Source organism: Xenopus laevis, chromosome 6S, assembly GCF_017654675.1.
Source record: "Xenopus laevis strain J_2021 chromosome 6S, Xenopus_laevis_v10.1, whole genome shotgun sequence".
Lineage (NCBI taxonomy): Eukaryota > Metazoa > Chordata > Amphibia > Anura > Pipidae > Xenopus > Xenopus laevis.
In genome coordinates this window covers 56,075,457-56,102,387 of record NC_054382.1, presented here as the reverse complement: position 1 = coordinate 56,102,387, position 26,931 = coordinate 56,075,457, and the positions used below count along the sequence as shown (strand labels likewise).

The 26,931-nt window shown below is 41.6% G+C and overlaps 1 protein-coding gene across 1 annotated transcript; it reads left to right on the top strand.

Annotated features, from left to right (window-relative positions):
- The first annotated feature begins 3,346 nt into the window (after nucleotides 1-3,346).
- LOC121395101 lies at nucleotides 3,347-4,768 on the top strand. The gene is made up of 3 exons (XM_041567684.1): nucleotides 3,347-3,517; nucleotides 3,620-3,628; nucleotides 3,859-4,768. Exons 1-3 carry the CDS (start codon nucleotides 3,347-3,349, stop codon nucleotides 4,534-4,536), a joined length of 858 nt encoding a protein of 285 aa, XP_041423618.1. The 3' UTR covers nucleotides 4,537-4,768.
- Nucleotides 4,769-26,931: the final 22,163 nt, after the last annotated feature.

The following is a 26,931-nucleotide window of genomic DNA, read 5'->3' as shown; positions in this document are numbered from 1 at the left end:
CCGGTAAGCCTGACAGTATAACCAGGCCTAAAGATGGATCAAGCTGAAGGGCCATCTCCGTTTTCAGTCCTCACACAACAGTTATCTATGCTTACGCAAGCAGTCCGTGAGCTTCAAGGGGGCTACGCTCAAATGCAGGATCAGATGAGGACCCTGCAGCCACCTCCTGGTGGTTCAGCTACAGTTCCATTGGCCGAACAATCTTCTTCTAGCAGCTCTGCACCTCCTTCTGACCAACCAGAGCCCAAGGTTCACCTTCCTGAGCGATTCTCGGGAGATCGAAAGACTTTTCGTCTATTCAAAAATAACTGCAAACTCCTGTTTAAGTTAAAACCACGCACTTATCCTACTGAACAGGCCCGTGTAGGCACTATTATTTCCTTCTTGGTGGGGGACCCTCAGGCTTGGGCCTTCCGTTTGATGGATATGCAAAGTCCGGAACTGGCCACAGTGGAATCCTTCTTTAAAGCAATGGCTGTATTATACAAAGATCCACACAGATCCTCTGCGGCAGAAGCTTCGCTACGGGCTTTGAGTCAAGGGCGAGGTCCAGCTGAAGACTATACTGTTGAATTCCGCAGACTTGCAGCAGATGTGGATTGGAATCAATCTGCACTTAAACATCAGTATCGTTTGGGGTTGTCTGAGCCCTTGAAAGATGAACTAGCACGTACAGGAATTCCAGAGACCCTGGACGACCTCATCTTACTTACTATACAGATTGATCGGAGACTCCGTGAACGAAGAGCTGAGAGGTCGGGCCAAGGCTCTCAAATGTGGGTTCTTCCTCATGCTCCTCCACCAGTCCGGTTGCCTGTTGCTCCATCTGCTACTGTGGACCCTGAACCTATGCAGATCGGCGCCATTAGATCAGCTCTAACCCCAGAGGAACGCCTGAGACGTCGAAGGCTCAATTTATGCCTGTACTGTGGACAAGCTGGCCATCTGCTCCGTGACTGTCCCACACGACCTTCTCCTCGGGGTAAAACTCTTCTTAACAAGTCACCGGTATTTACGTCTCCTTTTACTCCCCTACTTACTGTTCCGCTTTCTTTACAGTGGGAAGGCAAGACAGTGAGTCTACAAGCAATCATTGACTCTGGGGCTAGTGGGTGTTTCCTGGACTCTGCAACCGCTGAAGCTCATTGTTTTCCCCTGCACCAGAAGAAGAATCCCATACTACTTCAAGTTGCAGATGGATCGCCCATATTATCCGGACCAGTTACCCAAGAGACTTGTCCTCTGTTTATGTCACTTAATAAAGTTCACGCTGAAATCTTGAACTTTGATATTGTGGCGTCACCTTTATTTCCAGTTATTTTGGGGATGCCATGGCTCCGGAAGCACAATCCGTCCATTAATTGGGATTCTGGGGAGATTGTCTTTTCTTCTAATTTCTGCCTCTCTAATTGTCGACCCATTTTACCTTTTGGACCTGCTAAACTCTGTTCGCTTGCACCTCCGCAAGAAGTTCTTAATAAACTTCCGATGGCCTATCAGGAGTTTCAAGATGTCTTCTGTAAGAAGGGAACGGACATACTTCCTCCCCATCGTATTTATGATTGTCCCATTGACCTGTTGCCCGGTGCACAAATACCTTTCGGGCGAATTTATCCTTTATCTGAGCCTGAGTTATTGGAATTGCGCAACTATTTAGATGAGAACTTAGCTAAAGGCTTCATTCGCAATTCCACGTCTCCTGTCGGGGCTGGAATTTTGTTTGTTGAAAAAAAAGACCATTCATTGAGGCCTTGCATTGACTACCGTGAACTTAATAAAATTACTATTAAGAACCGATACCCACTCCCGCTTATTCCTGAGCTGTTCCAGCGGCTACGTGAAGCTAGAGTTTTCTCCAAACTAGATCTCCGAGGAGCATATAATCTGGTCAGGATTCGTGAGGGGGATGAATGGAAGACCGCTTTTCGCACAAGATATGGACACTTTGAATATCTCGTTATGCCATTTGGTCTATGCAACGCTCCAGCAACATTCCAACACTTTGTAAATGATGTGTTTCGTGATTTTCTAGACGTGTTTGTCATTATTTACTTGGATGATATCCTTGTTTTTTCCAATTCCCTTGAAGATCACAGAATTCACATGAAAAAAGTCCTCTCTCGTCTTCGTACCCATCAACTGTATGCTAAGATAGAAAAATGCATTTTTGAACAAGATTCTGTGGAGTTCCTAGGGTTCTTTATTTCTCCTCTAGGCATCCAGATGGATTCTCGGAAGGTTTCAGCGATCCTAGATTGGCCTATACCCACATCTAGAAAGGCCGTTCAGCGATTCATTGGCTTTGCTAACTTCTATAGGAAATTTGTTAAAAATTTCTCTCATATAATTACGCCTATCACCAGTCTCACCCGTGCCAATGTAAAATTCATCTGGACATCTGAAGCTCAAGAAGCTTTTGATTATCTTAAGAGTCTCTTCGTCTCTGCTCCCATTCTTCATCACCCAGAACCTTCACTGCCTTTTGTCCTAGAAGTTGATGCATCGGAAACCGCAGTAGGAGCCATACTTTCCCAAAGGTCAGGTGTTAAAGAAGAACTTCACCCAGTCGCTTTTTTTTCACGTAAAATGTCAAGATCCGAGTGTAACTACGACGTCGCTGACAGGGAGTTATTGGCGATTAAACTTGCGTTGGAGGAATGGAGGTATCTTCTTGAAGGCGCCAGACACCCTATTCTTATCTTTACAGATCACCGTAATCTGGAATATCTCCGTTCAGCTAAAAGACTTAGGCCCAGACAAGCCAGATGGGCATTATTTTTTATGCGTTTCAATTTTCATCTCACCTATCGTCCTGGTACCAAGAACACTAAAGCCGATGCTTTATCGAGAATGTTTTCACCGCAGCCAGACTTACAAGAATCCTCTCAAACCATTCTTGGACCCAACCATTTTCTTCTCCTCCAAACCTCTTTCTTGGATCAGATTAAAAGTATTTCTGAAAATATTCCTCGCTCTTCTCTTCCTCAAGAAATAATCTGCAAAAATGGGATTTATTTTCTTAATGATAAGCTTTTTGTTCCTAAAGATCTCCGCCTTGAAGCACTCAAAATTATTCATGATGCTAAACTAGCAGGTTACCCTGGAATCCAGAAAACCTCTTTGCTTGCAAAAAGATTGTTTTGGTGGCCCGGGTTGATCAAGGATTGTACTAATTATGTGGTCTCCTGCGAGACTTGTGCTCGTTCAAAAGCCTCTCATAGTAAACCACTTGGGCTTCTTCAACCACTTCCCATACCCTCTTGTCCTTGGGGATCCGTATCTATGGACTTTATTTCTGAACTTCCACCTTCTCAAGAGCACACGATTTGTGGATCGTTTTACTAAGATGGCTCACTTTGTTTCATTACCAAAATTACCTTCTGCCTCTGAGACTGCCGAGGTGTTTATTCGAGAAGTAGTGAGACTTCACGGAGTACCTGATGAAGTGGTTTCTGATCGCGGCCCTCAATTTACCTCACAATTCTGGAAAACTCTTTGTGCAGCATTACAGATTAAAGTATCTCTCTCTTCTGCATTCCACCCCCAATCTAATGGTCAAACAGAAAGAACAAACCAAACTCTTGAACAATACTTAAGATGTTACTCTTCTCATCTTCAGGATGACTGGGTAAGCTTACTTCCTCTAGCAGAATTTGCTTACAATAATTCTTGCCACTCCTCGACCAAACAATCTCCGTTTTTTGCTAATTATGGGTTGAATCCGGCAATTTTTTCAGCTCCAGCATTTTTTGGGATCCCGGTTCCAGCAGTCCAAGACCGACTCACCTTTCTAACAAAAAATTTCAAATTGTTGCAACAGACAATGACTAGAGCTCATCAGCTCAACAAAACTTCAAGGTTTATGCGGATCGCAAACGAAGGAAAGATCCTGAATTCAAGGTTGGGGACCAAGTCTGGCTATCCACGGCTAACCTCAAATTATCTTGTCCCAGTAAGAAGTTGGGTCAGCGGTTTTTGGGGCCCTTTACTATCTGTCGTCAAATCAATTCTGTCTCTTTCCAGTTGAAGTTACCTAACTCCTATCGCATCCATCCGGTATTTCATGCAGCATTGCTTAAACCTGTGGTACATCACCATTTTCCGGGACGAAGTTTTCCTCCGCCTCCTCCAGTTATTGTCGACAATCAAGAAGAATTTGTGGTTGAACAGATCCTGGATGTTCGTAGGAGAGGGAAACGACTACAATATTTAATTAAGTGGAAGGGCTATGGTCCAGAGGAAAATTCTTGGGAACCTTCTTCAAATATACATGCTCCTAGACTCTTGACTCAGTTTTATAAGACTCATCCTGGCAAGCCTTCAACTGTCTGCGTCCAGAGGTCGCATCTCGGTAGGGGGCAATGTAAGAAATACTTACCGAGCGGATCCATCGATGCGCCTCCGTCCAGCGTTCCTGACGTCACGGGCGTCGGGTCACGTGTGCGCGCAGAAGCGTGCACGTCAGCGCGCATCCAGGCGCAGGCTCGTTGCGGCGCAGAGCGTGTTCACGCTGACTCCTCGTCGCAGGCGTTCTGACGCTGCAGAATTGGCGCCAAGTTTAAAGGTATTTAAACTGACTTTTGTATTTTAACTGTGCCTGGTTATCGTGGTTTGTCCTGAGACCTAGCTTACAGATTTAAACTACTTCTGATTGACTCCTGTGTATGACCTTGATGTGTTTTGACTTCTGAGACTTGCTGCCTGCCCAGACTTCTGCTTATCTTTCGTTCCTGCTGAATTGCTGCCTGCCATTTGACTTCGGATCCGGCCTGACTATTCTCTTCTCTGAAATCCCTGGTACCTCGCTTCGACTTAGCCTCACTGGCTTCTCTCCACTCACGGCTTCCTCCTGTCTCATCCCCGGGTGGGTTCTGTGAGCCGCTTGTGAGTCCTTATCATCTAGAAGAGGTCCATCGCTTCATAAACTATCCGGTAAGCCTGACACCCAGTCAAAGATGCATTTTACTAACAGAAATTATTACAATACTGAAGCATACTATAAGTTTGTGTTAAACTAAAGTTTTGACTTAAGTAACAATCTTAGATGTTTTAATTTCCTCTCTTCCCACATAACAGGTTCATGGAGTGATGGGCCGAGGGTAATCTGGAAAGACAACTTTGATATTGCTTATAATGAAGTGGCTGAAGTTGGCAGGTACTATTAATAACTATTATTTTACAGTTCTTTCTCTACAGTAAATATATGTAATATAACTGTTAATGGAACTGGTGTTTCTTAAGTACAATTGTGTTTATGTATATATTACAAATAAATTATGTATGTAATTAGCTAAAGATTCTATTTTTTCGTTACTTTTTCAGGGGCAGGTTTTCTGTCGTGAAAAAATGTGAACAGAAAGTTACAAGACGAATTGTAGCCACCAAATTCGTCAACAAGAAGTTGATGAAAAGAGACCAGGTTATCCATGAACTTGGAATTCTGCACAGCCTTCAGCCCCCTCAGCTTATCAGCCTTCTTGACACTTTTGAGACTCCTGCCAGCTATGTCTTAGTACTTGAGTTGTAAGTGGCAAGTTCTCTAGTACTTCAGCCAGCTCCTCCTCCCTTTTTTATTCTTTTTTTAGTTCCAAATTCCAAATAATAAGAAATACTACACTCACTATTCAAAATGTATTGCTCATTAGTACGTTGCAGATTAAGGGGCAGATTTATCAAGGGTCCAAGTGAAAATGTGAAGTAAAAAAATCCGAATTTCATGCTATTTTTGTGTACTTTGACTATTGAATAGGCCAAAATTCTATTTGAATTTGAAAAAAATGTGACTATTCGAATATCTAAATTTATCATGTACTGTCTCTTTAAAACTTCAACTTCGACCATTCACTATCTAAAACCTGCCGAATTGCTGTTTTAGCCTATGGGGGACCTCCTAGAACGTATTTAGAGTCATTTGATGGACTTTGAAAAATCAAAGTTTTTTGGGGCAAATACTTTGATTTGAATCGATCAAATGCACTAAACCTTTAATTTGAACGATTCAAATACAGCATATTTACTAATTTTGGAGGTCTGGGAAAAAACTTGTGTGCCAGAAAATTAAACCTGCAACAGAACTTGAAATGTTTTAATGAGCTGGGAAATAAATAATGCTTTTACATGCCAGGTTTTTTTTCTGTCGACTTTTTTCTTCAACAAATACAGACTAGTCAAGCTTGTATATACTCGAGTACATTTGCGTTCATGTTTTTTCTTGTTTCGTAAAAAAAAATAAACTCGACTTTTGATAAGTCGCCCCTAAGAATTAGGATACAGACAAAATTGATGTTTAAAAAGATTTTGAATAAAAGGATCTATGAAAAACACTTAAAACACCTTGGATAAAAATAATGAATTTATTTTAGCATAGCAGGGGAAGATATGTATATGGTTAGTATTTTAACCCTTTGCCTGCCAAGCACGTATCTTTTACTGTATGTGCTAGCAGGCAAAAGCTCTAACTGCCAAAGACATACATATATGCTACATTCTTTGGCAGTTAGAGTTTACAGTAAGGCTATCGACATACAGGCTGTTGTCAGTGGCTGTTTTCAGCCTGCTTAATTGGGCTGATCTCAGCCTGTGTGTGACTGCATACAGACTGATCAGATTCAAATCAATGGAACAGGGTCACTGAGCAGATCTGCTTCTCTCAAACTGCAAAATTACTCAGGGTGACAACATCCTATGTCCATAGCTTTAGGGGTGATATTAGCCCTTCTAATTTGCTCTTGTGGCAGGACCAACTCCCAAACAACAGTTGTAACAACCATTTGTCTGTTATTTGGGCATCTCAATACATTTCCGTGTGCCCATGCATTATTTTTATTTTAATGTCTCTGCACGTTGTTCATTGGCCCTCAAATTGTTAGGTTCATCCCTTATTAATTTTTAGGATGCATTATCTTGGTACATAAGGGTTTTTCTTCACGTCTTCTTTTGTGTATAAATTAGCTTTTTGTTTAGAAGCAAACCTGCATTTATTCAAAGTGTAATATTTGAATAAATATGCTACTCATCTACATTTATAAATTTATAAATGCTCTTTATGTTTCTGCACAGAGCTGATCAAGGATGTCTGTTAGATTATGTGGTACAGTGGAGTAACCTTACAGAAGAGAATATCACCTTATACCTGAGAGAGGTGCTGGAAGCCCTGCCGTATCTACATAATTGCAGAATAGCACATCTGGACCTAAAGGTGAGTTGACAGCCTTTAAAGGAGAAGGAAACCCCCTGGGCGCAAAACCCCTCCCCCCCTTAGACATGTCAAGACTGACCTCATTTATTGAACGTCGTACACACCAGAATGATATTCGACCCATTGGTAGCATTAAAAACTTCCTTCAGAGTCGCCTTTTACCCAGGATTTGACATTTATAAGGAAAATTCTCATTCTCTTTCACCTGCCTGCTAAGGAGAAAAGTGATCTCCTGCCAGTCACTTTTTTTTTTAATCCAGAGCAAACAAACTGGAACAATAGTATATTGTGCAAAGTTAAATTATGTTCACTCTAGGGTGGAGAAGATTTTTTACTCTGCTTTTTTTTTTTTTTTAAAAGGACAAACCTCAGCTGTTACTGTATTTTATTCAGGTTTCTGTAAAAAAGAAAAAAAAAGCAAGAAAACAACAAATACTTTTTTTTAAAATGGTCAAGGAAAGAATTTTATAATCAGAACTCTTAAAGTTTCAAAAAAGTGTTCTCCACTGTAATTCTTTTATGTTTTCTCATATGAACTCTGGGCTGTGTTGTAGCTATGAAGATTTGAATGGTGGCAATCTTGAGATACGCAATCTTTATCAAATTTGATTTTCACTTGGTCAATTTGCATTTCAGCATCTTAGCCTCACCTTAAATTGGACTGGTTTTAATTGTTGTAAATCCAAGTGTCAAAGTTTTGCATACAATAGAATGGAAGAATTTCCATATAAATGAATTTTTCTGGTTTCACGCTAGTATGCTTTCACCCCCTTAGCGGTCCAGTCACTTGCCACATGAATGTTGATTATAAATAAGAATGGTTGCAATTCCATAAACAATGCAATAAGCTGCCACGTTTTTGCTGCAGTACAAATGAGAAGTCCCACCATTAGCAGCGAAGAGGTTTATAAACTGTGTTGCTATTTTTCCTACATGAAGGAATAACAGGACAAAATACAAATAGAATATAATTCATGCTGTATATAGGCCAAGATGTAATTCTCATTAGTTGAGGGTAATGAATTCAGAGAAATATTAAAATGCTGTAAATGCAGTCATTGGATTTAGGTTTTTTTTAGGTTTTTATTTTTCATATGTGCAACGTTGTGGCTTTAACATTTTATGCAACTATTTATGAAAAGCTATCTGGTAACTAATAAATATATAGAAAAAAAGCACACTCTACTGCAATCTTTATCATTTACATAGTGCCCTATAGATAAAGTTTGGGTGTCTGTGGAAAAGAAAACACAAAGGTGTAGATTAAGAATGGCTTTTATAAGCAGAAGAAAAGCATAATAGCTTGATAGCTCTAACTAGCATTGCCTAAATTTGCTTTTGCATTATGTCTGAAGCTGTTCACTGAACTCTGGTATCCAATAGTTATAACCTTTGGATTTTCTATTTACAGTTGGCTATTATATGCTCTACACTAAAGTGTCAACTAAAATTAAGCCCCTGTGTGCATTTGTGTTTTACATGTTTTTCCAATTGTTCTGACTACATATATGGATCAGGATGCCAGTGCACTTGAATCTAAAGACATGGCTTGAAATTGCGTTGGTAGGTTGTAACTTTCACACTCAGTCAAAAGTTTTGTTAAGCAGCAACTTTGGTGTATTTGCAATGCACCCACATCCTAATTTAATGAATGTCTGTTGTTGCAAGTTCTGCAAGCACCAACATCCGAATTTATATACAATTATTTAGATATAACATATAAAAAGTTAGTTGCCTACAGGCAGTGTGTAAAATATTGATATTCTTCACATTTGACAATAACTTTTCATTGTCAAAATACAGCATACCCTAACAGTGTAACAAATGGCAGTTCAGCTGATTGTGTGTATTTCATGTTTCCTCTCTGGATGTTTGCATTTATATATGTATGGAAGCTTCTATGTTGCCACTGTAGTATAAATGAAGGATATCTGTAGGCATCAAACTTCATTCTATTTTAGATTATGTAATTTCTGTTACTGTAACCAAAACTAACCATCCAAATAATTCAGATCACAAATAAATGCAAATTTGCTATAAAAAATGTATTCACACGTAAAGCCAATGGCATGCAGGCAGTTTTGACTATACAAAGTCATCAAGTTTATTTGCCTGCTTTTGGTTCTCTAACAAATAAAGAAAAATCTGCCCTTTGGCACCCATACTGTGATGGTAAAATATTTTAGATATTGGAAGCCATTATTATCAACCAATACTTATTTCCCAGAATGGAAAGATCCTGTTAGATGGGAAGGGCATTTTGGTCACTGCAGTTAATTTTATTGCATGACTGGTCTGTTCTGTAATCTTATGTAATGTTAATAGAAGGTAAGACATTTCTTGAGTAGGCTACATTTCTCTTTAAATTACAGTTTTGAAACAAACAGCCAATTTGACTACATTTACTGCTCTCAAGGAGAGGGATCAGGTGATTATAACAGTTGTTTTATTTCTCCTCTTCTAAATCTGTATGACTATCAAGAACATTAATGGCTTTTTTTTTCTTCAACAAATTCAGAAGTAATTTTGTACCTTGAGGCATTCCTTTGTATAAATAAGAAACTTTTACTCCTTCTGCAAAACACGTTCTATGTGAAATTGGAAGAGCTTTAAAGCTAATTTACATAAGTAGTACTTTCGTGTACAAAGATATATATATATATATATATATATATATATATATATATATATATATATATATATATATATATATATTCTGTTAGAAGGTAATGGAAGACATTTTGGACAACAGGTGTACTGTGAAATATGCAAAATGTGCAGTAAAGTTATGTCAATTTGCCTTGAAGGCCCATTTTGAGAAATGGAGATCTTGAGCTACATGTGGAAAAAACCTTAAATATTTGACGTGATTGCAGTTTTTGCCCTTGCAATGTTTTGTCTCAAAATTTTTGTCTTGATCGTGGAAAAAATATAACCACTGACTTTGATAGACTGTTGGCAGGTTTCTGGAGAGAAGATTATTTATTAAAAATGTGATAAATCTAGCAAAAAGCCATTATCATAGAAACAATATTTTTTTGTCTTAATTAACATAATATGCTGCAAAACTGAAACTTTAAGTATTAAGGGTTTAAGCATAATATATCCTAACAAATGTGTTTACTCCTACTTCAGCGTCTGCAGCTCCCATCCACTTTACCCCTTTGGTGGGCTTAAACAACAAACGAAAAAGAGGAATATGGCAAATTTAAAGGGGATCTAAAGTCAATTTAAAATGCATATATAGGTTCCTAAAACTAAATAAACCAATTTTGTAATGTATGTCTGTAAAAAAATGTGTACCTGCTTAGAGATACATGTGATTGTTTCTGCAGGTTTTCTCTTCTCTGTCTTGTTTATGAACTCCTTAAAGTTTAGAGGCCTCTGGCAATCCTGCTCTCTAGTGATTGATGGGCTGCCCCTCCGATACTTAACTGCTAGATAAGGCTCAAGGGTGTTTTAACCCTTACATATATACATGCTTGTTGAAAATGACTGCAACCTCAGAGCATCAGGGAGTAAGATGGCCAGCAGCCGCTAAACTTCAAAGGAGAACTTCTCTGAGAACAGAAAGTTGCAGAAAAAAATCGCATGTACCTCAAAACAGATACAACATTTTTAACAGACATACATTACAAAATTGTTTTATTTAGTGCTTTTTAAAAAACATGACTTTAGATCCCCTTTAATAAAGCTTTTTGTCATAGGGTTTTCGCTAATTTTTCGACCCATTGAAAATGATAACTAGAGTACAAATTTAATCTCTTTGGTACAGAAAATGAGAGGACGAATTAAAATGATGTCCTATTTAACATTTTATTTTAAGGGACAGAGTTGTGCTGAATATTATTTGTTGATCTAAACAGGGAAAACAGGGAAATAGGTGCTTCTCCATGTTTGGTTCTTGCATGGAAAAATAATTTGACAGTGGACAGATAATCCTCCTGCAAACAAAACAGTCACAACAGAAGAGTTGAAGGGATGAGGTTTTGTATGCTGGTTGTCTAATTATCTACCTAGCAAAGACCAAACATGGACTAGCTTCAGTTTGCCTGTGTGGGTCAAGAAATAACAAAAAAACTGATTTTGTGATCAAATCTATAGGCAATATGTTAAGCACAAGCCTTTTTCATTGCACTGGTTTTGTAGAAGATTGAACACCATACCTTTAAGACTACATCACAAATATATGTATGGATGTTTTTAATTACAAGTGTGTAATCGAAAAACCCTTCATTTTGTCCTTTCTTGAATTTGCTGTTGTATTTGCATCAAATACTCAGGTGGCAGCATCCTGCAAGTTAATGGTGCAGCTCTGCGCTAGAGATACAGGCCCCCCTGGATCCCCTCGACTAGGTAAGCATGTAGGGGCGAGGGGAGGTGGCATAGCAAAAGCCATGCTGAAACGTGCTGCAAATACTGGAGAAAAAATTATATATAAAAAAAAAAACACCATTGGCTAGACCGGAAGCTGATCTGCTGTATACAATGCAGTAATCTCTAATAAGCTTGCTTTTTAATTCAGGTTAACCAAAAAAATATGTTTTGTTTTTTAAGCAACTGATTGTATTTGAGAAGTTTGCAAGAAATGGTTTGATGCCCAGTAGAATTTAACTCAGTACAGCTGTTGTTGTTATGGCTAGTAGATACTGCAAAATATATTGCTGCATTAGCTAACTACATATATAAGCCATATTCTTTATCGTATTTCCCAGACTCTAGCCTTTACTTGTTTTGCCTACTTTAAATTTACTATTTATTATTCTACATTTGTAAAGCTGTACAGAAACGTTTTAAAACTGGATGTGTAATCTTGCGATTGTTGGATTGGATTGTTTCCATAAGATTGGATGTTATTTCCATAAGAATTTATTTTCATTTATATTTAATTTTTTTTTTTGTTTTGCATGCATGTTTCTTTGTACAGAGCATTGTTTTTCCACAGTGCGTGATGTAAATATTTTATTTTTGCCATCAGTTATTTAACAAATTAAATATATTGGACATGACATGTTGACTTTTTTTTTTACTCTGTGTACACGTGTCAACCTATAACATGGCAAACATTAGGGGGCAAATTCACTAAGATTCGTAGTTGCGCCAGGCGTAACTTCGCCGCACTTCGCCGCACTTCGCCAGGCGTAGTTTTGCCAGCGTAGCGTTCAGTACACTGCGCGCGATAGTGAATTTGCGTAGTTACGTCGCTAGCGAAACTTCACCAGGCGTAAGGGTGCGAAGTAACACTAGCGAAACTACGCCAGCATTCGTTAGTGAATTTGCGCAGTAACGAAAATACCAAACGCTAGCGAATTAACGCTAGCGTTCGGCGCTTCGGTGCTTAGTGAATTTGCCCCCAGATGTATGTATGTATGTATCTGTACCTCTGCCTTTTTTAACATGACCAATCTCCCCCTCTACGGAGCACTGGGATGTGTTGAAAAATGTGTTACAAAAATAATCTACAATATTAGGGGACATTATAGCTATGACACCAGTTTTGTGGTTTACATGTTAACATGTCCCTGTAATTTTATCTATGTTGGTGAGACTGTCCAAAAAATCAGGGGCAGATTCTCACAGCATAGATCAACAGTTAATACCCGTAATCATGTTACCGGTATCAAAACATTGCCTCAAGAAGGGTCATACATCTGAGGATCTAAGATACAGAGTGATACAACACATCCCGGTGTCCCATAGAGGGGGAGATCTGGTAATGTTTTTAAAAAAGGCAGAGGTCCAATGGATATATAGACTCATGTCATTGAGTCCCAATGGACTAAATAGGGACTTTGATCTTTATCTTTTTGTCAATTAATGCAAAGTATTTTTTGTATTGAATATTATATAATATTTTGGAATATATTCAAAATGATATGATATTCTGTACATCATAACTATCTGATTTCTATATGGGACATTATCATAATTGTCGCCCATTGGGACGAACGATGGCGAAGTTTTGCTAGCGTTAATTCAGCAAGCAAAGCGAAGTTGCGCTAGCGTTGGCTAATTTGCATACGGCGGGAAGTTAAATTTCAATGGACGTATATGTTGCAGCAAATACATTACACTACACAAGCCCAGTGAACCTTAATAAAATAAAGTTGTTATAATGCCATACACATGTGCCCAGTGTATAGTTTATGTGCCATATGTAAGGAAATGTAGGGGGGAAGCCGGGTACCCTAAAAAAAAATTACGATCTTTTGCAGCCTATCGCCCTGAAAAACTGAAAAGTTGCCAGCGTTTTTTGGGACAATAGACTTTCTACTCTATTGCACTTCGCCTGGTCTGAGGTGACGAAGGCAAGACTGGCGCAAGAGGTAACATTCATTAAAATCTGTGAATTTGCGTAGTTATGTCCCTTTGCCAGAGCGTAAATTCGCCTGGTGTTAGAGCGCAAAGTAGCACTACAGTCTATCTATTTCGCTAGTGAATTTGCGTAGTTATGTCCCTTTGCCAGAGCGTAAATTTGCCTGGTGTTAGAGCGCAAAGTAGCGCTACAGTCTATCTATTTCGCTAGTGAATTTGCGTAGTTATGTCCCTTTGCCAGAGCGTAAATTCACCTCCCCCAGGGCACGCCACGTGTCCCCCACAACATCAGGGACACGTGGAAGGTCCCTCACCCCAGCCAGTGGAAGTAGGGCCTCCCCCAGGGCACGCCACGTGTCCCCCACAACATCGGGGACACGGGAAGGTCCCTCACCCCAGCCAGGTGAAGTAGGGCCTCCCCCAGGGCATGCCACGTGTCCCCCACAATATCGGGGACATGTGGAAGATCCCGCACCCCAGCCAGGGGAAGTAGGGCCTCCCCCAGGGCACGCCACATGTCCCCCGCAACATCGGGGACACGTGGAAGGTCCCGCACCCAGCCAGGGGAAGTAGGGCCTCCCCCAGGGCACGCCACGTGTCCCCCGCAACATCGGGGACATGTGGCAGGTCCGGAACCCCAGCCAGGGGAAGTAGGGCCTCCCCCAGGGCATGCCACGTGTCCCCCCCAACATTGGGAACACGTGGAAGGTCCAGCACCCCAGTCAGGGGAAGTAGGGCCTCCCCCTGGGCACGCCACGTGTGTCCCCCAACATCGGGGACACGTGGCAGGTCCAGCACCTCATCAAGGGCTGGAACTACAGCTAACACTACCTGGAGGAGGCAAGAGGAGCAGGAACCCACACCTGCCTCACAGAGGAGGCCGGAGGAGGATGATGATGGAGATGAGGGCCCCAGTGGGCGAATGGCCCGAAGATTCACCAGTCAAGAGAATGCAGCACTGGTTGATGAAGTCATCGCGCAATGGGATGTGTTGTTTGGATGTCGCTCCCAGCGCATCAGTGCTGCCAGACGAAAAAAAATCTGGCAGCTGCTAACGGACAAAGTCAACGCTGTACACAGAGATTGCAACACTGTGTACAAGCGCTTCAGTGACCTGAAGCGTTGGATACGGGCGAAGTTTGCTGCCAGGAGAGCAAAGGCCCAGAAGACCGGCGGGGGCACTTTACCAGCTTTGAGGCTCCAGCCTTTTGAACGCCGGCTTCTGGACATTATGGGCAGAGAGGTCTGTGAAGGTTTGGAAGGGCCATTCCAGGACACAGACTGGAGAAGTAAGTACATTTTAATACACAACATTCTTACTGCTTTTATTCACATTCTTATCATTTGCCTAAATAGCTCATTTCCCCTTTAGCATTTTGCTTCTTTGCTTAAATATTGCTCCAATTTGCCATTAGAGGATTTTATGTTTCCAGGATTGTTGTTTGTTTTTGTAGTAGTTACTTGCATGTAGCTGTAACATTGCCAAAAAGGCAAACGTTTATTAACCATTTCCCCACTAGAGCAGAAATGTTTAAAAAGTGGATTAAAAGGGTGGTTGACCTTGAAGTTAACTTTTGAAGTATGTTATGTTATCATTTTAGACTATCATATCATTCTATTCCAGTCTCCTATTTCTAGGAATGCATGGTTGCTCTGGTAATTTACATCCTAGCAACCACATTTTTGAAATTGTCTACTGTAGAGCTGATAAAAAAAATGTAAAAAAACATAATACTGTGCACCATTGGAAAACATTACTTTTAAGGTTAACAACCCCTTTAACTTCAGTGTGTAAAAGTGTGAAGCAACACATGTAGAGCCTACAGCAGCTGTATTGTCATCTATTACATTCTGTGCTGCTCACATCATTGAAAACAGTGCCTTTGTGTCATGTATTTAACTTTTTAACCTTAGCATCTCCCTTGCAGTGCCCTGATAGGCTCCACTTGGACTTTACCATCTCCCTTCCTGGCCCATTACATTTTAGTTAATTGTAGTAGCTTATGATTGACAATTTTTATTTTTTTAATTGCAGCACCACCGTGTACAGCACCCCGAGCCACGGACATTGACCAGGACCAGAACCTTGATCCTCAGCAGCCCCAGGAAGAGGGTGAGGCTGCAGATAGACCCACAAGCTCAAGGTACAGACATGTTTGTGTTTGTGGCCAATGTAGTTGCTTCCTCAAATTGTTTGCAACATTACTAATGTCGTATCTCACATTACAGAACATCAAGCTCCCCGGCGCGCCCAGTCATCAGCCGTGATACCTGTGGGTGCCCCCCCAGACGTAGGAGCAATGTTTTACCTAATAAGCCCTTCCTTTATTTGTCTGTGTGTGTCACAAACATGCAAAGCACATTTACTGAGTCCCTTATGCAGCCTACTTTATGTGCCTCTTCAGTGTTAATGAGAAGCAGTAGGTTGTTAAAGCCAGATTTTGGATAGAATATACATTTTTAGCATTTCCCTATGGGACCAAAGTGTAAATTAGATCAGATTCTTCTGCTGTTCTGGCTCTGCAGCTCTCCCTTCCGCTTCCTGTGCCCCTCCCATTCTGACTGGCTGCATCAAATCACCATACAGCGCTACTGCTATTTCACTCTCTCTCAGGCCCACTTTAAAATCCTACTGATGTCTTTGTGCCTGCCCTTGACTGTTGGCTCTGCTCAGCGTACATTCTCACCAGCTGACTCGACACTTTTCTTTTTCCTTTTGCATGGTCCTTCTTGCTCCCCCTCATTCCAAGCAACCCACCGTCTCAAGTTTTTCTCCTGCTCCTCATGCCTCATAGTAGTTTCCTCACTCCATGCTGTCTCTCCAGTCTCCCTCTCCACTTGCAGGGTCCCTCTCCGGTCTTGCTCCCACCTCCTTTACCACCACTCTGTCAAGTTTCACTCCCCTCTCCCAGGTTCAATCACCACTCTCATTGTGTGTGTCATACAATCTCCTTAACTTGCAGCTAATGACAAACAAGGCAAGCAAAAAACACATATATTTTGCCAATATTCAGATTAATGTTCCATTTCAACTCCAGTATTGGAATGATTTAGCCCCCCCCCACACCCAAACATGGGTTATGGGTTATGCACATGTCCAATAAATGTATCTATATTTATATTAGATTTTTGTTGTAGGTGATGCTGCTGCAGGTGCTGCTGCTCCTGCTGCCGAAGCGGGTGCTGCTGCTCCTGTCGCCGCTGCTCCAGCTGCAACAATTGGGGGACCACCACAGGAGGAACAACAGCGACTGGGTGAGAGACGTCGGGACTTTATGGGGCTTCTGACGATGCTGGGTCTCCAGCACCGCCACCAGGATCTCTGGATGCGAAGATGGTTTGCTCTCATGCATGCCACCTTACGTGACAGCATGCGGAACATGGAGCAAACCATCCAACAAAGCATCCAGGACCTGGTGGCAGCTATTAGAGACCAGCCTCACCGACCAGGGGGTTCTGCTGAGGGTCCAGTCCCTGGTCCTGCTGCAGCTCCCCCTCCATCTCCTCAACAGTGCAGAGGAAGGGGGTGTGGAAGGGGACAAGCGCAAACGTCCCTAGCTCCAGCCTGTGCCACTTCTCCTACTGACACTGGCCTCTTTGCCCATTTTATCCTGGCAAAGAACTTCGCCCAATTCACGCTTCAGGTGTGACTTTGTCCGTTACCCAGCAATGGGACTGACTTCCAAACAACACATCCCATGTCCCATACCATGCTGCATTCTCTTGACTGAGGGTGCCATTTTAATATATATTAGCAACCTTTCCAATAACACCTGGAAAAGCACTTACAAACATCAAAGTGCATTTGCTCTAACATATTTGTCTATTTATGGTGTTATCAGCACCAAGGTGTGCCATATCTACCATCCTTTGGCGCCCTTTCCAATCACATCTGGAAAAGCACTTAAAAAGATCAAAGTGCATTTGCTCTAACATATTTCTATAATAATGCTCCAGTGTTACATGTAAGGGTCAAAGAATTGAAATACTACACTTTTGCTTGTGTATTTTTCTGTAATTACTTCAAACCTAACATATGTTAACATATGCTACCTCTGGCCTACTTTTGCTACTCAGCACTCATAATAGGTGCTAACGCTTACTACCTCCTCCTCCACCTGTGCTCATTAAATAGCAAGTCCAAGGTGTATGATACGCCTTAAAGGCACAAAGCATTGGTTGTTACTTTGCACTATCAAGCATTGTTTGGTGATCAACACTCTACCTGGCCAGCAGTAATCTCATATTGTTGTTACTTTTAAACTGGCCAAATTGTCATATATTGACACGTGTCATTTGTAGATCATATTGATTGTTATATAATTGTTTTTTGGACACAAGCTTATCAAGGGCCAAATTTTTGGATACTGTTTAATGTAAAGTTGGCCATGATGAATCCTGGGGTGCATTAGCAATGTCATGCAACAAATGCTTTGTAAAAACGTTGTAAAGCTTTTGCCCTTTAGTAGTCTATAGGGGCTGCTATATTTTGAAATATATGTTGGGACCAAATTCCTCCTGTGCCTTCCAGCTAAGGTACATATTTAATGGTTTTAACCCTTTAAGTGCCACAGAATGTAGAACCTACGTTCTGCAGCATATGCGTGCGGGGGAGCTCAGGAGCGGCTTTAAATGCTGCTCGCTCCTTCCCCGCTCGCTCAGAACCCCCTAGGCAACGAGCGGAGCGGGTGGGAAAGGGGCTCCTGGGGCGCGATCGTCCAGGGGCCCCATAAACGCAACAGACGCACGTGTCATCGCGCTGCTGCTGCCTGCACTTCCGGGTCCCTCCAGCGACGCCCACGCATCGGATCAACGGATCTGGCGACTCCCTCCTGCTTCTCCACTCCTCCTGCCATCATGGACACAGATCTGCAGATGCACACCCCAGGTTAGTGTAACACACACACAAAATACACTTACACACACTTTATACACTAATACATGCTTAGATTTACACTTACACACACTCACATACATTTTTTGGGGGATCAGGGGAGTCACACACACTTGGGGGGGTACATACACTTGCACACACAAACACATGCACATAACATGCAATTTACCAATTGTACACATGCACACACACATACACTGTTGTGTAGCTTTTTTTTTTTTTTTTCCATATTGCATCGTTGTGTTTTTGGCTGAAAAAAATGATGTTTTATTGCCTTTGCGAATAGCGTATTCGCTAACCGTACTGTGCAATACCTTTTGTATGTTATTTCGGTGATTATTTTGAAATTTTGGGGATTTTGGTGCATTGTTAGCCATTTTATTGCATTTTCAGCACTGCATAACTGTTGCTTGCTTTATTCTGTCCGTAAAACCTATTTTGCCAAGCTAAAATATTCAAACTGTAATTCTGATGTCTGATTACACTAGTCTGAAAAAAAAAGCATAGATTTTTGTGGTTTTATTGGATTTTAGTAATTTATTTGAATTTCACACTTTCTGTATTATTTTGTTATAAAGGGACTGGTTCCCGAAACATGTCGTGAGTGAAAATACACCAATAAAGAGTGTTTGCAGACTAAAGTACTGCCTGTTCCTGGTCTGTTTCCTATACTTTCAAATTGAATGCTTATCACATGATGGATGGTGTGTGTTGAAACAGCAGGTCTATACGTATCTGATTTCGTTCGCTCATCTTGTTCTGAATATTATTTTGTTATGTCTTGTAAATTTTATCTACTATATATCCAATTGGGCGTCTCTGTGCGCCACATAGTTTGGTAAATCTGTGAATATTGGGCATGAAAGTGTTCAGTAGACACCTGTCGTTCATATTTAGGATTGGTTTATGCGGATACTTTACGAAATGTGGGGCATATAATGGGGTAAAATTCAAGCTTTGTGACGATTTTCCGAAATTTGATAAAAACCGTTACGTTCAGCATTGCTTTGCAGTTTGGCAGTTTGCAGTAGAAACACATATTTACCCATATTGGATTTATCAGAATGTGTACTTTCTGAAAATATATGGTTTTCTAGGGTCTCTGTACTGTTGGGGGGGTCTAATGTCGCATAATACACACAGCAGGTGCTTATATTGCAACAGCCGTGAAAATTTATATACACTATTGTCATTTGGGGGTCTCTGTGGGCCACATAGTTTGGTATATCTATACATATTGGGCATCAAAGTGTTCAGTAGACCCCTGGCGTTCATATTTCAGATGTTTTATGCTGATACACTACGAAATGTGGGGCATATAATGGGATAAAATTCAAGCTTCGTGACAATTTTCAGAAATTTGATAAAAACCGTTACGTTCAGCAGTACTTTGCAGTTTGGCAGTTTGCAGTAGAAACACATATTTACCCATATTGGATTCTTCAGAATGTGTGCTTTCTGAAAATATATGGTTTTCTGGGGTCTCTGTAATGTTAGGGGGTCTAATGTCGCATAATACACACACCAGGTGCTTATATTGCAGCAGCCAGCACGTCAGCTGTGAAAATGTATATACACTATTGTCAATTGGGGTTCTCTGTGCTCCACATAGTTTGGTATATCTATGCATATTGGGCATCAAAGTGTTCAGTAGACCCCTGGCCTTCATATTTAGGATGTTTTATGCTCATACGTTACAAACTGTGGGGCATATAATGGGGTAAAATTCAAGCTTTGTGACGATTTTCAGAAATTTGCTAAAAACCGTTACGTTCAACATTGCTTTGCAGTTTGGCAGTTTGCAGTAGAAACACATATTTTCCCATATTGGATTCATCAGAATGTGTACTTTATGAAAATATGTGGTTTTCTGGGGTCCCTGTACTGTTAGGAGGGTCTAATGTCACATAATACACACACCAGGTGCTTATATTGCAGCAGCCAGCGCGTCGGCTGTGAAAATGTATATACACTATTGTCATTTGGGGGTCTCTGTGCGCCACATAGTTTGGTATATCTATACATATTGGGCATCAAAGTGTTCAGTAGACGCCTGGCATTCATATTTAGGATGTTTTATGCTGATACACTACGAAATGTGGGGCATATAATGGGGTAAAATTCAAGCTTCGTGACGATTTTCAGAAATTTGATAAAAACCGTTACGTTCAGCAGTACTTTGCAGTTTGGCAGTTTGCAGTAGAAACACATATTTACTCATATTGGATTCGTCAGAATGTGTGCTTTCTGAAAATATATGGTTTTCTGGGGTCTCTGTACTGTTAGGGGGGTCTAATGTTGCATAATACACACACCAGGTGCTTATATTGCAGCAGCCAGCACGTCAGCTGTGAAAATGTATATACACTATTGTCATTTGGGGGGTCTCTGTGCGCCACATAGTATAGGTATATCTATGCATATTGGGCATCAAAGTGTTCAGTAGACCCCTGGCCTTCATATTTAGGATGTTTTATGCTCATACGTTACAAACTGTGGGGCATATAATGGGGTAAAATTCAAGCTTTGTGACGATTTTCAGAAATTTGATAAAAACCGTTACGTTCAGCATTGCTTTGCAGTTTGGCAGTTTGCAGAAGAAACACATATTTTCCCATATTGGATTCGTCAGAATGTGTACTTTCTGAAAATACGTGGTTTTCTGGGGTCCCTGTACTGTTAGGGGGGTCTAATGTCGCATAATACACACATCAGCTGTGAAAAATGTCTATACACTATTGTCACTTGGGGGTCTCTGTGCACCACATAGTTTGGTATATCTATGCATATTGGGCATCAATATTGGGAACCCCTGACGTTCATATTTAGGATGTTTTATGCTGGTAATGATACATGGACAATACGATGCTGGAAAATTGAAGCTTTGAAGCAATTTTCAGATATTTCACCAAAACCGCCAAATTTGGCAAAGCCTCGCGACTTAGTAGTTTGGAGCAGAAAGGCACGGGTACCCATTTTAGATTCTGTAGAATGTGTACTTTCCAAAAATATATGGGTTTGGGGGGTAAACATATATTTCTGTGTTTTTACCCCACAAAAATGCAGTCAATGTGTTGATTTTTCATTAGCTGGTTACCCACAGGACTATTTGTATGCGCTAACTTCGTTTTGGGGCCTCTAAATGCCAGATACTTTGGTAAACCTATGCACAGTGGGCACCAAACTGTTTGGAGGACCCCTGGCAATCATAGTTAGGATGCTTTTTCTTGGTACGTAATGATACATGGGCGATATGATGCTGGAAATTTGAAGCATTGAGGCAATTTTCAGATATTTCACAAAAACCGTTAATTTTGTGAAAGCCTTGCGACTCAGTAGTTTGGAGCACAAAGGCATGGGTACCCATTTTAGATTCAGTAGATTGTGTACTTTCCAAAAATGTATGGTTTTGGGGGGTAAACATATATTTCTGTGTTTTTACCCCACAAAAATGTAGTCAATATGTTGATTTTTCATTAGCTGAAGTTACCCACAGGACTATTTGTATGCGCTAACTTCATTTTGGGGCCTCTAAATGCCAGATACTTTGGTAAACCTATGCACAGTGGGCACCAAACTGTTTGGAGGACCCCTGGCAATCATATTTAGGGTGCTTTTTCTTGGTGCGTAATGATACATGGGTGATATGGTGCTGGGAAGTTGAAGTTTTGAGGCAATTTTCAGATATTTCACTAAAACCGACCATTTTGGGAAAGCTTTGCGAATCAGTAGTTTGGAGCAGAAAGGCATGGGTACCCATTTTAGATTCAGTAGAATGTGTACTTTCCAAAAATATATGGGTTTGAGGGGGTAAACATATATTTCTGTATTTTTACCCCACAAAAATGCAGTCAGTATGTTGATTTTTCATTAGCTGAAGTTACCCACAGGACTATTTGTATGCGCTAACTTCATTTTGAGGCCTCTAAATGCCAGATACTTTGGTAAACCTATGAACAATGGCCACCAAACTGTTTGGAGGAACCCTGGCAATCATATTTTAGGTGCTTTTTCTTGGTGCGTAATGATACATGGGTGATATGGTGCTGGGAAGTTGAAGCTTTGAGGCAATTTTCAGATATTTCACCAAAACCGACAATTTTGGGAAAGCCTTGCGACTCAGTAGTTTGGAGCAGAAAGGCATGGGTACCCATTTTAGATTCAGTAGAATGTGTACCTTCCAAAAATATATGGGTTTGGGGGGTAAAAATATATTTCTGTGTTTTTACCCTACAAAAATGCAGTCAATGTGTTGATTTTTCATTAGCTGAAGTTACCCACAGGACTATTTGTATGCGCTAACTTCATTTTGAGGCCTCTAAATGCCAGATACTTTGGTAAACCTATGAACAATGGCCACCAAACTGTTTGGAGGAACCCTGGCAATTATATTTAGGGTGCTTTTCTTGGTGCGTAATGATACATGGGTGATATGGTGCTGGGAAGTTGAAGCTTTGAGGCAATTTTCAGATATTTCACTAAAACCGACCATTTTGGGAAAGCTTTGCGAATCAGTAGTTTGGAGCAGAAAGGCATGGGTACCCATTTTAGATTCAGTAGAATGTGTACTTTCCAAAAATATATGGGTTTGGGGGGGTAAACATATATTTCTGTATTTTTACCCCACAAAAATGCAGTCAGTATGTTGATTTTTCATTAGCTGAAGTTACCCACAGGACTATTTGTATGCGCTAACTTCATTTTGAGGCCTCTAAATGCCAGATACTTTGGTAAACCTATGAACAATGGCCACCAAACTGTTTGGAGGAACCCTGGCAATCATATTTAGGGTGCTTTTTCTTGGTGCGTAATGATACATGGGTGATATGGTGCTGGGAAGTTGAAGCTTTGAGGCAATTTTCAGATATTTCAGCAAAACCGACAATTTTGGGAAAGCCTTGCGACTCAGTAGTTTGGAGCAGAAAGGCATGGGTACCCATTTTAGATTCAGTAGAATGTGTACTGTACCTTCCAAAAATATATGGGTTTGGGGGGTAAAAATATATTTCTGTGTTTTTACCCTACAAAAATGCAGTCAATGTGTTGATTTTTCATTAGCTGATATATTATTCAAATTGCAGGTGAGTGATTGCTCACCAAAGTTAATCACATCTCAAAGGAGATAATTAACTGATTAAAATACAACTGTCACTTAAATTAAAGTGCACTTAAATATGGAGTGTGAGAATTGTCTGAACAGAAACCAGGTCTGGGGATACTGAGCAAAGTACCCCATCTATTGCCCACTGGTCAGCAAATTCTTTCAACCGACCAGTAAACACTGCTTGGGTGTACTCTGCTCGGATGCGGGAACGCACCAGCACTCGGAACAAGACCTCTGCTGGCAGAGGATTCCCACCTTCCAAACATTGCTTTCTAGATTTATGGATGACTAATTTAGCTAAAGCCAGGAGCAAGTTGGAGAGAAGGTCTTTCTCTTTATTGTCCCGGGATACTGGGCGTCCAAAAATATAAACATGAGGGGAAAAGTGTAACCAGAACTGCAGGTAAAGCTTCCTCAAAAGAGCCAATAGAGGTTGCAGTCTGGCACACGTAAAATAAGCATGAAACACAGACTCTCCTTTGCCACAGAATGGACAAGCAGCTGGGGAGTCTGTAAAACGAGCTAAATACTCTCCCGTGCTCAATGCACCATGCAGCACTTTCCAACTCAAGTCTCCAGTTGGTCTAGGCACCAAACTGGAATAAAGAGCTTGCCACTGAGGTCTTTCACCCTCATTAAGCACACGTCTCCAGATGGTATCATATCGGGAGATGAGGGCAAGGAAGTGTACAGTGTGAAGCATTAGAGAGTACAACAGCTTTCTTGTTATATCATGAAAGCGTGTCAATGGAAAATTCTCCAACTGGCTCAAGTTGGGGGAAGGAGGTGCTTGGGGGGATTGACGGGTTTTAGGTGCTATTATTATGTCTGGAGGTGAGGAGTTCCAAGGTGGACGTGGCTCTCCAGCATGTAAAACCCCATCAATGAAGGTGTGAGAATCAGGAGAGATTGTGTCCTTGATTTCCTTGAGAAGACGGTGTGGAACCCTAGTGGTGAGGAATCCCATGCGTTGCATAACTGCTTGAGAGTCCACCCAATCTGATTTCTCAAAATCCAGGAGATCTCCAACTCTGGTTAACCGAGCCTGGGCAAAGGCGACGTCGGATGCTGATGGATTCTAACATCCTAGTCTTAAAAGATGGATTGTAAAGTAGGGGCTCATTTAGAATGTCTTCCCCTTCAATGGCTCCTTGCCTTAACACGGATACCATGCTCCAGGTTTTTAGCGTGTCTTGGTAGTAAGCCGGCAGGGTTGAAAGGTTTCTTAGAAAACCCTCAGGTTCAATTATAAACAATTGCCGGTCATATCCCATATTTCGTACCTGGCGATAAAAACTCGATGCTAGAGTACACCACTGTGGAGAAGGATCTGCATACAAGTATCTCTGTATTTGCTGGAGACGGAAGGTGTGCACTTGAGAACGTATACACACGACTCCCTGCCCTCCCTCTTTCAAACGGGAGGCTTGAGACACCCTGCAGAAACCCAATGCTTTCCTATCCAGAGAAAGTCCAGTAACCTTCTCTGGATCTTAGCAATGAATTCTTGGGTTGGGCTAAGACATATCAGCCGGTACCAGATCTGAGAGGCCACCAGCTGATTAATCACCAAAAGCTCTCCCCCCTCATAGAAAGTACTTTAGCAAAACCCTTCACTTTTCCAAGGCGCGTTAGAACACACTCCTCAAGTTCAATTGAAATTCTGTGAGACAGGATACTCCTCAGCTGATAGGTAGACGCCTAAATATTTAATGATTTTACTCTCCCACGAGATGTCACGAAAAGCAGGAGGCAGGAAATCTACCTTTAGAGAACCCTCCAGAAGGCCTGAGCTCTTGGACCAGTTGATCCGGGCAGATGAGGCAGCAGCGTAGACTTCTTGACACTCTTGTGCCCGCTCAAGATCAACTAGGTCCTGGGCCACAAGAATTACATCATCAGCGTAGGCTGAGAGAACCACCCTCATGTCAGGTTCTTTGAGCACCAGTCCCGTGAGCCTTTTCCTTAAGAGACACAGGAAGGGCTCAATGGCCAGCGAGTACAGTTGTCCCGACAAGGGGCATCCTTGCCGAACTCCTCGTCCAAAGGCCAGAGGTGCAGTCCAGAGACCAGTTTGATTTTAACTAAACACTCTGCAGAGGCATACATTGTTTTCAGGTAGCCCACAAACTGTGGGCCAAAGCTATAGGCTTGCAGAGTGCCTATAAGATATTGGTGATCCACCCTGTCAAATGCCTTCTCTTGATCCAGAGAGAGAAAAGCAAGAGATAGACCAGTCCTTCTCGCAAAATGTAGTAAGTCTCGGATTAAAAAGACATTATCAAAAATTGTCCGACCGGGGGACTGTAATAGGACTGGTCAGGATGAATCACCTCTGCCAGCACAGATTTGAGCCTAAGTGAGATAGCTTTGGCCACGATCTTATAGTCTGTGCTAAGCAGTGAGACTGGTCTCCAGTTTCTTAATAAGACGGAGATCCCCCTTCTTAGGAAGTAGTGATAAAACTGCTCGACGACACGAAAGTGGCAACTCACCTTTCTTGAAGGCCTCAGTTAGGACCCTATGGAAATCAGGGCCCAGAGTATCCCAAAAGAACTGGAAGAACTCTATGGTCAGTCCGTCAAGCCCAGGAGATTTATTGTGGGGCATTAAACGGAGTGCTTGAGAGAGTTCATCTAGAGTGATTGGTGTTTCCAACCTCTCTTTTCTCCTCTCACTGACCACTGGAAGCCCATCCCATAGCTCCTCACAGGCATCTGGAGAGATGGGATCTGGAGAAAAAAGGTTTTGATAGAAGGACCGGGCTCTGTCCCGGATAGCCTCCGGATCCTCAAGGGGGTTCCATCCTCCGCAAAAAGGCATGTGATTTGTTTTCGGTTCCCCTTCTTCTTCTCCAGAGCATAGAAGAATCGGGAACCACGATCCATATCACAAAGTAACTGCATCCGGCTTCGCACAAAGGCACCACGAGCCTGTCGTTGTTCCATGTTACGCAGCGCTTCTTTCCTTTCTAGATATTCACACTGAAGGGCTTGGTCTTCAGAGCCTGATAGCCTTTGCTCAAGATCAAGCACCTCCCCATTCAGTGCCTCAATCTCTGCATTGCGCTGCCCGCTCACACTTTTGGTATACTCTTGACACAAGAGCTTTAGGTGAACCTTGCCTACATCCCACCACTGGTTCAATGTGGCAAATTCATCCTGAAAGGCCCTCCAGCCTCTCCATGTATCCCGGACTGACTTTGCAAAACCCTCATCTTCTAATAAACTGTTGTTAAAGTGCCAGTAAGCAGCTTTTGGCAGAGATGGTGCGATTGACATTCTCAGGGATACACAATTGTGGTCTGAGAATGGTGCCAATCTAATGGTGCTCGACTGGGCTCGTGACATGAGATGGCTCGATATATATATCCTATCAATCCGGGATTGAGAAACATGACCATCTCTCACCCTGACATAG